The 11,555-nt window shown below is 42.8% G+C and overlaps 1 protein-coding gene across 1 annotated transcript; it reads right to left on the bottom strand.

The window, feature by feature from the left end:
- Nucleotides 1–706: 706 nt before the first annotated feature.
- On the bottom strand, nt 707–11,165 carry rrp12 (ribosomal RNA processing 12 homolog). Its single transcript, XM_039783740.1, has 34 exons — nt 10,945–11,165; nt 9,861–10,081; nt 8,526–8,609; nt 8,341–8,417; nt 8,124–8,229; nt 7,911–8,027; nt 7,658–7,796; nt 7,431–7,558; nt 7,226–7,324; nt 7,056–7,147; nt 6,857–6,968; nt 6,528–6,628; nt 6,327–6,441; nt 6,098–6,240; nt 5,881–6,002; nt 5,717–5,781; nt 5,463–5,625; nt 5,225–5,379; nt 4,935–5,002; nt 4,722–4,815; nt 4,453–4,611; nt 4,266–4,346; nt 4,076–4,181; nt 3,869–3,976; nt 3,619–3,776; nt 3,441–3,532; nt 2,594–2,749; nt 2,328–2,500; nt 2,100–2,210; nt 1,967–2,013; nt 1,758–1,836; nt 1,549–1,616; nt 1,374–1,456; nt 707–1,274 (listed from the first exon to the last, which is right to left on the bottom strand). Exons 1-34 carry the CDS (start codon nt 11,081–11,083, stop codon nt 1,172–1,174), a joined length of 3,864 nt encoding a protein of 1,287 aa, XP_039639674.1. The 5' UTR covers nt 11,084–11,165; the 3' UTR covers nt 707–1,171.
- Between the last annotated feature and the right edge of the window lie 390 nt (nt 11,166–11,555).

Here is an 11,555-nt window from a genome sequence, read left to right as displayed (position 1 = left end):
GAGCAATGTTCTTTAATAAACTAATTACACTCAGGACACTAATCTATCCATGACATTTATTTATACTAAATTCTATGATTTTTTTTATCACTTTTGGCTCTATTTAAAGTCATATTTCTGCAACACATTTCTTCTGATATAACTTTCTGCCACTTTTTTTTGTGTGCGGTAGTCCTGCAGTGCACTTACGTAAAGTATTAAAACCAAATTTATTGTTTTTGCCTCGTCATTATGTGCAATTGTGTGTAGCAAACAAACTATAAATAAAATAAAAACTATAAGACAAAGTGTGTAAAAAAAAAAAAATGGTCTGAATACTTTCTGAAGCTACATTATATACATTTTACCGCAGTGCTGAGGATGCCGGTCTGAGAATGTCCTGAATCATTCCGGGACATCTGCTCCCCTCCTCAGAAACACTGACTGACACACTGAGCTCGGACACAAAAGAGTGCGATTAGGAGATCGCTGCATGATTCATTTTCACTGCAATCCATCTGGGGAAATGAATCACACAAGACTCATTGTACGTTCACTTCCCCAGCACAACAACCTACAGTTTATCTCTCTCAATGTCTTTAAGCAGCTGAATTGAAGGCACACAGTCATATGAAAAGTAACCGCAGGCCAGAGATAACTGGGTTTCTCATAAGGAAAATTAAAAAGATTCTTCCTTTTATACTTTTCAGTAGAAAAACGGTTTTGATTGTCGTTTTTGTTTTTTAATCATCTTAAAAAGGCAACACTCTAGTTCACCATTAACAAGCCAGAGGTCTTCAGCGCCCTCAAGTGACCAAATAACACAATAACAAAAGACAGACTTTACTCTTCCCAAACCAGTCTTATTGTCCGTCTACAGATCAGACAGCGTTCACACATAAATACATTTATGTTTTACCAAAATGGGAGTTTTATCTGATGCATTGAACAGATAACAGTTGAGTGATTTTTTTTGACAGCTAAAGGCCTTCAAAGCTAAAATGGCAGAGTATTTCGAGAGCTTTGAAAGACAAACAGTTTAAAAACAAACTGATTTTACCTTCAATGACTGTCAGAAACGCACACAGACATACACACACATCCAAGGTGCATGTCTACATTTTAGTATGTTAACACACCATCTCACACACATGATGCATTTAAAGTCCATTGAGTAAAACAAGTATGTTCTTCAGGCTTTCCTCTTTCTCTTCTGCATTTTCTTTCCAGAGAGCGCCCCTTTCTGGGCTCCTCTCACCATGCCCTGGAACTGGCCCTGCAGTTTGGCGCGCTTCCTGTAAACACAAACAATAAAAAAATCTTAGACTCTAATTCTTATATAAATCAATTCCTTGTGAGAAAAGTTTATGAAATTGTGCAATTACAACTGTTACCTTCGATTAAGCTGTGCCTTCTTCAGAGGGATGTAAGCGTAAGGATCAAGCTTTCCTTGTTTCTTCACATCTCCTTTTCCTTTCTGAGAAACGTAGGATGAAATAATACACTCAGGATGATAGCTTCTAACCAGCAACTCCTGCAGTGTGTGTTCCTGCATGCTGTCAGACTTACCTTTGACTTGTAGTCTGCCCCAGCATCTTCCCTTCTTCCCAGAGGTCTGTGGATGCCTGAGCCCCCAGCTGAGAACAAAAAAAAAGTGCTGCTCAGTTGAAATCACAAAGTTAGCCTAAAAAGAGTCAATTTATTCCCAAACTATAACTATAACCCAAGCTTTATGCACAGGCTGATTTATCACTCAGGATGTTTGGTGCCAGTCCTACCTTTGTATTTTAGATGGGGTTCAATGTCCATATCCTCATCAAAGTTGTCATCTCTGAACTTTCTTTTCTGTGACTTTTTCTGAAGGTGATTTAAAAAAATAAATAAAAAAAAACAGATGATAAAAGAAAAACAGCAATAACAATGTCTCTACAGCAACAAGAACGCTAAATAATACATACTGCGTTACATATATACAGTAAGTACTCACACTTTTCACTCCAGCCTCTTCTAGAATATCTTTCATCTCTCCCTCATCTGTGGGAAAAGTAATGAACAGCCTGTTCATACATAAAGCAATGCAATGTACATGATGGTTGGATTAACTATAGGCTTCCTCTTACCTTTATCTTTTCCATCCTCCTCGTCATCCTCTCTGATGATCAGCCGTCCGTCTGATGTCACCTTGAAGCCGTGCTCAACCTTGGCACTCTTTTTCACCCCTGGGTTGGTGGCTGAGAAACAACAAAAACATTTGAACAAATACCTCCACAGGATAAAGCAGGTTTGTTTTTTTTGTCTTGACAAAAAAATGCAGGCTCACAGCAACTATCAAAAACAAAGTGTGTTACCTAGCACTCTCTGGGAAACCTTGGGATCCAGGAAGTTAAGTGGGTCATCTTCCTCTCCTTCTTTGAGCCAGGCCCGTGCTTTCTGCGGTTTTCCTGCTTTCTTCTGAGCATTACGAGCCTTTCCTTCATCCTCTGACAAATCACTGTCCGACTCTGCAAGGATGTCCTCAATACTGGAGAGGAGAGGAGATGAGCTTTAGAACACAGGAAAAGGGTAACTGCATGAGGGAAGTCAGGGCTTTGTGGGGGGGGAAACGGTGGTCTACCTTTGGCTCTTTGTTTTAGGTTCCTGGTCTTCGCTCTCGGAATCATCGTGCTGCTCTGCGACCTGTTTCCTCCTCTTGGTGCGAGCCTCTGCCTTGCGGATGTTTACAAGCACCTTGTGGTGTTCTGCAGGCAGCATGCTCTTCACCAGCTCAAAACTGGAAATACGGCAGATAATGAGACACACAAATACACAGTACATGACAATGTAACATATAAAAGTGATGTAGTTGTGGTATAAATGTCCCAGAGGAAACCATCTGGTACCAACACATCCAGCTGTGTTAAACAGCTGGTGCCATTATTAAACAAAGCACTCAATAATAGTGCTAGCATGCTAATCTTAATATAAATATAAATTTCACTGGACAGACAGACTGCTTTAATCATTCACGTTTATAACAAGACTTTTTGGCTCACTGGTAGCAGACAAACAGGCATTATTAATTAAAACAAAAAGGAATCAATCAGATGCTTCACTGATGATCAAATATCAGTTCCCCATCAAAAACAGCACAGAAAGAAATCAACTCTGTTCACTTCTTAGAATACAGTGAAATACATGTGTTGTCAAGACACAAGCACTTACAGACCATGATTACATACAAATAGTAATTCTGATTGTTCTTTGTTGAAGTAAAAGTGGTGGGATGGCCAAAGAAACAGGAGAAATCACCAGCCCAATCTGAAATAATTCACTTGAAATAATTCAGCTGAATTTGACATTTTTTGACTTGCATTATTACACAACGCCACGTCTCCTTCAGAGCTATAAGTTAGCTAAATGGTGCCCAGTTCAGGCTTAAAATGTCTTTTTAAAAAAATGTATAAAAGAAACCCAGCACTTACCCAAACTTTCTGATAAACTTAGTGAAGATGTTCTTTAGCTTGGTTCTGAAGTGCCTCCTCACGTCGTCTTTGATGTTCCCAACTCCCTCCATCTGAACACAGAGAGTGAAAGCTGTATCAAATGAGGGCACACCTGTCTCTTATAGTGGACTAGAGTATCTATAATGTCAATGCCTACCATGACAGTGGCATGTGATGCCAGCGTCTTGGGATCCATGATGAAGAGGATGACCTTGATGAAGCCTAAGGCAGCTTTAACTATCTCTCTGGTCCGCGACGACAGCAGCAGACAGATGTTGTGCAGCAGCTGCTCCCTGGTGGTCTCCTCTATAGCGTCTGGGGAAGAAAGTACACCAGACTTTATCCAGTCCACGAATATTATCATTTAAAACACCAACAGGAAATTGCTGGAAAGTCAGCAGGCCTACCTTTATACTCGAACACCAGTCGAGTTAGCGCCAACACTGTACAGGTGATCATTGTGACGGAGCCTGTGAGTCCTGCGTACACAAACACTAAATACTGCTCCATGGCGTCTGGAGCAGACAGATACTCAGTTAGTATTTTAAACCAAATCATCAAAATGAGAAACTTGCATCTGCACGTACACAAGAGAAGGAAGACAGGTGCGTTACCTTTTGTGTTCCCACAGAAGCGGACAAATGCGCTTCCTATTTCCACCAGCAGGTTGTAGGCATTCTTACGCGCTCCAACAGACACCTCCTTGGTGCATATAATCACCTGACAGAGAGAACAACCTCATGAAGATTTTAAATATTGGTACTCCGTGTGTGTTTGTCTGCAAGCACTCATTTGCGTTTGTACCTCTGGCAGCAGCGCTGTAATAAAGTCTTTGTGTTCTTCATTGAGCCTTTTCACAATGTGCATCAGACACTTCAGTCTCGGCTAAGAAACACAGATAGAAAGATACGATCAGACAGCACCGTAAATAAAGATATACAGCTCCATCTAACGTCAGCTTCTTTTTTCTCCCTCTACACAGCAGTCTCACCCTCTTTGCTGGTGAAGAGGCCTTTTTCAGAGTGTCGAGCAGGACGACTTTGAGCGTTTCCAGATTAGCCACGACAAACGATCTGCACTCATCCCTCTCTCCTCCGCACATCTCCTCCAGCACACGGTACGCCTTCTTCTGCATACCTGGCTCTTTGTTCTGGAGACAAATGCACCAAGAGACATAGTTTACAAGACATACAGTTAGGTTCGAAAGCTTTTTTTATTAAAAACGGGACATTCCGTTAAGCACAAGGTGTATACCCTTACCTCTAAATATGGCCTAATCAGTTCAAAGGTTTCAGTCATGGTGACCTCATCGACAGAGGGAGCCATGGCGACTACAAGGTCCATCATTGACAGCCTGAGAGGTAGAGATGGAAGCGGAAGTGTACTGATATTTACCCATTTCTAAAATGTATTTAATGAACAGACAAAAGGCAGACATAATTCTACAGCAATATACTGATATTCATGTCCCACCGTGTGAACTCAGTGGTGTCGGTGCTTCTCAATCTGTCGATGGCTTTTTGCAGGAACGTGCAGACCATCTGAGGAGGATTGTTTTAATTAAAGATAAACCAGCACAAGAAATATGACCCACCACAAGAAATATGAGCCTATGAAAAATCATCAGTTCTTCATGAAAGAACACTAGACATGTTTTTTTTTCTGATTCAGGCCCAGCCCTCCACCCCTGGTACACTTCAGAGTGTTCGTCACTGCACCGCATGAGAACATTATGCAGCAGAATGTGAGCAAACTTAACTGACCTGTGTTTCGGTGACAGTTAAGTAGACCTTGATAGTGTCTAGTATAGCCATCCTGTAGGTGCCGGACTCTCCAGCGGCAGGCTGCTGGCCGTACACATTGAAAAGGATGGGCAGGAAGTTCTTGGAGAAGCGGCCCACTTCAGCTTTTTCTTCCTCTACAGAGATAAAGCAGACCGAGTAAGTAGCTGCAGTACTGTTTAGGTGTTGTCTCTCTCTGTGAACATGCGTGTCCTCCTACCAGTGGAGCAGCTCTTGTTGACAATAGTGCGTAGAGCCTGGCACACTGTGAGCCTCAGGTCTGGCCGTTCATTAACGGCCATACCAAGTGTGCGCGCGATGCCTTTGAAGGATGCCAGCAGGTCCACAGGACACGTACAGAAGCCAGGGAGCATGGTCCAAATCTGAAAGAAAAGTACAGGCATTTGAGGCACTTCTCAACAACTCATTCCCTGGAACTCTGAATACACCAGAGTTAAGTCAGTGTAGAGTTACCTGCATCTGTAACGTCTGGTAGACTTTGGCTTCGAGTTTCTGTCCTGCTTGCTCTAATTCTTCAGCTACAACACAAAAACAGAGTCATCGGTTAATACACATACAAAGCAAACTCAGCATCACAGTCATCCAACCCTTAAGTGGAGCATCACACATATGTTTACCTCTATGCTTGAGTGTAGAAGCCAGAGGGAGGAAATAAGAAGCAAAGAAACCAAGGTGAGTGTTCTTCACGTGATCCCGTATGACAGGGACCAGCCAGCTGCGTGGGAACTCCAAGTCATCACTGGTGAAAAAGAATCCACACACAGTCAGTGGAACCACTACAATGACATACAGGCAACTCCGCAGTGTTTTTGTGTCCATGTTATTTGCGCTTACTCGTAGCCGGTGATGTTGAGGGGAACAGCACCCAGCACAACTTGAGGCCCCATGCTCTCTACAGCTCCTCCTACGGCCAGGTCCAACTCCCCGCTGAAGGGGAATTGAGGAGTGGAGCGCAGGTCTGCCAGAGACTGCAGGGACTGTCCGGGACACAACACAAAGACTCAAACAAAGGCAAACTTTTATTTTTCTCCACTCACAGAGTGATCTGCAAGGTTTTGTGTACCTTGGTCATGATGGGGTGAGCTCGTTTCCCTGCAGCTCGATAGAAGCAACCCAGGATCTGCAGCACAAATGGCCAGGAGGCATGGAAGCGATAGGACAATCCTTCTTCTACGATACTGAAAGACACAGCCACAATTATCATGATGAGCATTTACATGTAGTCTCTACAAAGAAAAGACAAGCCAACAGCGAGAGAGCTTACCGAAACATTTTGCAGACATATGAGGGGTTCCCTGCAGAGGCTGTGGCGGTGAGCATGCCCATTTCCTCCATGTGAGGGGCAACACATTCAGCCAACAAAGTCTGAAACCGATAAAAATAAATCGTCAGTTAGGACCTTGCATACATTGTAAAAAAATGAAAACCACCACCAGACTTTTTTTGGGTTAAATTTCCTTAGCTAGTTAGGTTTTAATGATTTGGCAGACTTCCCTGTCTTCAATTATAATCCAGAAATACCCTGAGCCTAGACTTGACAAAAAAAACTTTGTCCACTTGAGTTACTCAATGTGGATGGGTGACTTTTTTTACCTTTAGTGTATTGGTAGCTGCAGAAACAACCTGTGTGTGAGGCGACAAAAGACAGGACATGGCAGCAGAGAAGAGGCGAGGGAGGTGGCCCAAACTCAGAGAACTCTGCAAACTACACAAAGACACACAAACTGTTGATCCACAAACGTAATCTTACTACAAAACAGAGAAAGGATTTGTGATGCTGTTGTTTTATTACCTCGCCAAGTGAACATGTGCTTTCTCCATGACAGCGAGCCAAGCCAGCAGAGGCTGCAGGTCATTCTCACTGGGCAGGTAGTCGTACAGAGCCTGAGGATGAGAAATGGCATATTAGATTTCATGCTACATTTTGCGTTACAACATTGGTTTTGTTTAGTATTCTCTCACCGTGATGATCTGTGCGTTAAGTTCCGGTGAGAGGGTTGAAGCATTTGGCGTCCCGCTGAACAGCCTATGAAAGGCTTGCATGGCACTCGCCGTCACCAGCTACAGCCAGAAATACAGCAGCAGTGTTAAAAAACTACAGTTGAGTATTTATGTAGATGAACAAAATGGTATCTGGCTGCACCTATGAACGTCTCTGTGCTCTCACCATATGGCTGAGTGTCATCACTCGCAGCAGAGTTTCACAACAGGACTTGACAGCTCCCAGAGGAAACGCCCCCATCAACTCCTTCAGAAGACCCAGCACATGAAGTGTGGTGGTGTCCTCTTTGCTGCCTGAAGGGGGGAAAGAAATAGACATGAACTACAACTTGCTGGACAACCATAAAAGCTATTTACCTTCCCACAGTAAGAAAAAAACAACAGTTGTCTTACCTCCTGCCTGTTCCATTTCTTTCATGCAAAACTTGGCTGTGGTCACTGCAGCAGGATGATGGGTTGGAGCGTCATCTGTAAACAGGAAGTCACTACCTCTGAGAACAGAGCAAACGCCTTGCTGTGCTGCCTTACGGACCTGACAGGAAAAAGCGAAAATGACAGTAAAAGGGACAAAATTGTACAATTTTAGCATTTTTCATTCAACATGGAATACTTCTGAGGAAGTTACTAGCAGGCTGGTGAGACAAACCTTAGGCTTGCTATGAACTGTGAAGCTGAGAAGGCCGTGGTAAGCCTGAAGAGTAGTCGGGTAAGTCCAGACAGATGCATCCTGCTTCCTCAACAAAGTGGCCAGGCATGACAGGATCTATAGATGCAAAAATGACAAACTCAAATCTATGCTGCTTTCTTCAACAGTGAACAATAAACAAGACAAAACGCACACAGAGACAAATCCACTCACCCATCTAACCGCCGAAGCAGTCTCAGACGTGGCCTGTTTGGACATGATGTCCATCAGAGCCTTGGTGGTGTCTGAGAACTTAGACATGAGCACTGGAGCAGGAACCCTGGGGAACACAATACACCAATCAGATGAAAAACATTTAGAGGCATATCTAATTAGCCTAGACATGAATGGAAAGGTTTGTTTTGGCGACAAAAGTTGTTAAAAGTCCAACCGTTTCATGACGAGGTTGAGGAGGTACGCCACAGCCGCCTGAGACTCTGGTGAGTCCACAACCTCCAGGGTGGTCATCTACAAAAAAAGCACATATTGCACTTTCAGACAGACACAACACCAAGTTCACCTTTCAACACACACGTTATTTGGAAAACACTTTTTGGGATTAAAGGCAGCACTTACCAAAGCAGCAAAGTACTCCGTTTCAGTCTCCTTCCCTCCTTGACCACGGATCACCTCAGTCACAGCTGCCAACACTGCACAGATCTGTGAGGCACATCAGCAGACAATGTTACAGCTACAGGAAAACTCTGCGTCTTAGATTTCCAGTGTTGGGGAGTAACGGAATACATGTAACGGCGTTACGTATTTAGAATACAAATTACGAGTAACTGTATTCCGTTACAGTTACAATTTAAATCGTTGGTATTTAGAATACAGTTACATTGTTGAAATCAATGGATTACATGACGATACTTCCTCAGTTTATTCATTCTGACTAAATTAAGGCAACTCTATGCATTTTCCAGAAGCCCCGATATGAAATCGAAAAAAATAGCTATTTGCGTGATCAGTCACAATGGAGTCGGAACTGGCACGACAGAGCCAGGGCAGGAATAGGTTTCTATCTTGGAAATTCAAACAGCATTTCACATTAAAGAACGAACAGGGAGAATGAAATATAACTGTGGAGTGCAACCTCTGCTTGCCAGCAACCAACCTGCTTTCAGCGTCCAAATTACTCCACCTCCAACCTGAAGAAGCAGCTTAAAGTAAGTTATTTTTTTAATTAGCCAAGGGTAGTCGTCTGCTGTAGTTTTACTGGTCACCTTGCTATTTTAACGTCGACGTCGCACTTTACATTCTCCCAACGTGCTGATTTACTAGCTCCAGAGCCGTTTAAAGACGACTAGCCCCGTTTGACATGCTAGCTAACGTTAGCTAAAATTAGCTCGTGGTATCAAGACTGCGGTTAGATTTTTGTAGTATGCAGTTCGGGACTACCAATACAATAATCTATCTGCTTGTTCGGGTACACATTCAGCTAGTTGGAATAAAAAGAACACACCATTATAGGCCTGTTTAGTAAGCTGGATGTGATAGCTGCATTCCTACACTTATAAAACGCAATTCAATGTGGAAGTAATCCTGAAGTAATCCAAGTATTCAGAATACGTTACTCAGATTGAGTAACGTAACGGAATACGTTACAAATTACATTTGTGGGCATGTATTCTGTATTCTGTAACGAAATACGTTTTGAAAGTATCCTTCCCAACACTGTAGATTTCCAAGTACATTTGTTAGTAGTGTTGGTATCCTCGCATCAACTCCTAAAAATGTCAACCACAACTCCTCAGAGCTACCCTCGATTGTTTTAGTTTTCGCTCCTAATGCAAAAAGGCGATTTGCCTATATCAAAAGCAAGAGGTTTGCAAGTATTACAAATCAGCCGTTTAAAGCCATTTATTAATGGAGTTTTGTGAAGAAATGATCTACCTTTAGTGTATTGCCTACCTCCTTGTGAGCAGCGGAATTGGACTCCCAGTAGCGCTGCACCTTTCTGAAGGTCAGGTTGGAGCAGTCTGACAGGCCGCTGAGGAAGGTACCTGAGGTTCTTTCTGAAAACGCCTCAGGCTCCTCCTCCATACAGGCATCTTTACGGCCACCGAGCTCAAGCGGACCTGCCTGCAGATCATTGTGCAGCTTAAGAGCATCAACTGTTAGATCGCTCTGTCCTGTGGGGGAAAAAAGATGTAGAGGTACCCCATTACATTAAGCTAACCTCCCCATAGCGCAAATGGAAGCCATCCTAGGGCATGATACGGTTTCCACATGCACACATTTTTTCATATGTAGCCACCACGTTTTAAGACAATGCCTATGAATGAAGGATTATAAACACACAACCAAAGTAAACAAGACATGAATAGGTCTGCACATAACCTTGATTCAACTACTGTTGTATGTATTTCATTTGCTGAGAATCAGGCTGAAACAAGGATTAATTGAAGCTTGAAAACTTGAAACTTAATATTAAATATGATGACATCATTGTTTTTGGTACCCTGAAATTGGGGGGACAATGGCCATGTATAAATAGGGCTGCAATTCCTCATTGTGCACCAAATGTGTGGATGTGAAAACACCCTCAAACTTCAGAGTAAATACATTTAAAGTCTAATGTGCTGGAGCCAACACAGCTAAATGTCTATATCTGGCAAAATACTTACAAACTATTTGCTATTATTGTCGAGACTGTCTATTTCAGGGTGTTACAACGTTATGACATCAGCAGTAATGAGCTTTATCTTAATATATCGACACAGTTAAACAATGTGTCTCATTCAGTCACGAACACACAACAGTTGTTATCATGTAAAATCGAAGTCTAAACTGACTGACACGTTATTTCAGCGGACCAAGGGGAAAAGATACACAGATAGGAGTTAGGCATTCTGCTGACAAGTTTATTGGGTGGCTGATTAACATTTAATGGTGCAGCATAAAGTTAGCTTGGGCTGTTGCAAGTTAAATGGCTGACGCTAGCTAATATTAGCACTAGCCACAGACCCACGTGTAACGTTGATGGAAAGCTTACCGCTGGGTCGGCTGAAGAAGCGGCTTTTGGCAGCCTGTCTAAAACGACTCGTCTGCGGGTTTGAGTCGCTACTGTGTCCTTTCTTCCATCGTTTGAGTTTCGACCCCGTCCCAGATCGAAGTTTCCCCGATTTGACCATTTTCAGGGTTGAAAATAATCACGTTACCCCAAACTGTCTCTGCGAGTCCAGATGACGCTGTCGCTTACCAAAAGACGTCACGAGCGACTCACGTGTCCAATATCTTCTCCATGTGTCTGTCCGGGCCTTGATGTTATTTGCCAATAGATGGCGCTGTTCAGCAAGAAAAACAACACACACGCACACGCGCGCACACACACACACACACACACACACACACACTTAAAAACATCACATCTTCAAGAGGAACCATTATCAGCTTATGTGTGTGATGCGGTAGAAAGCCCCGGAAAAAAATCTTTTAAGTAACGTTACTGCCATTCTACTCTATACATGTATGAAATATAATGTAGCCTATGTGTACACCCTTATTAGCAGTCTGATCACATTTTCCTTCCTAGAATGTGTCATTTGAAGGATTTCATAGCGGTTAGTAACCAATGAAAAATGCAAATATTGAGAAAAGTCTGAA

The sequence above is a fragment of the Perca fluviatilis genome, chromosome 19 (assembly GCF_010015445.1).
Source record: "Perca fluviatilis chromosome 19, GENO_Pfluv_1.0, whole genome shotgun sequence".
In the NCBI taxonomy this organism is placed as follows: Eukaryota; Metazoa; Chordata; class Actinopteri; order Perciformes; family Percidae; genus Perca; species Perca fluviatilis.
The sequence above is the reverse complement of the archived record's forward strand: the minus strand, read 5'-3'. Positions and strand labels throughout refer to the sequence as shown.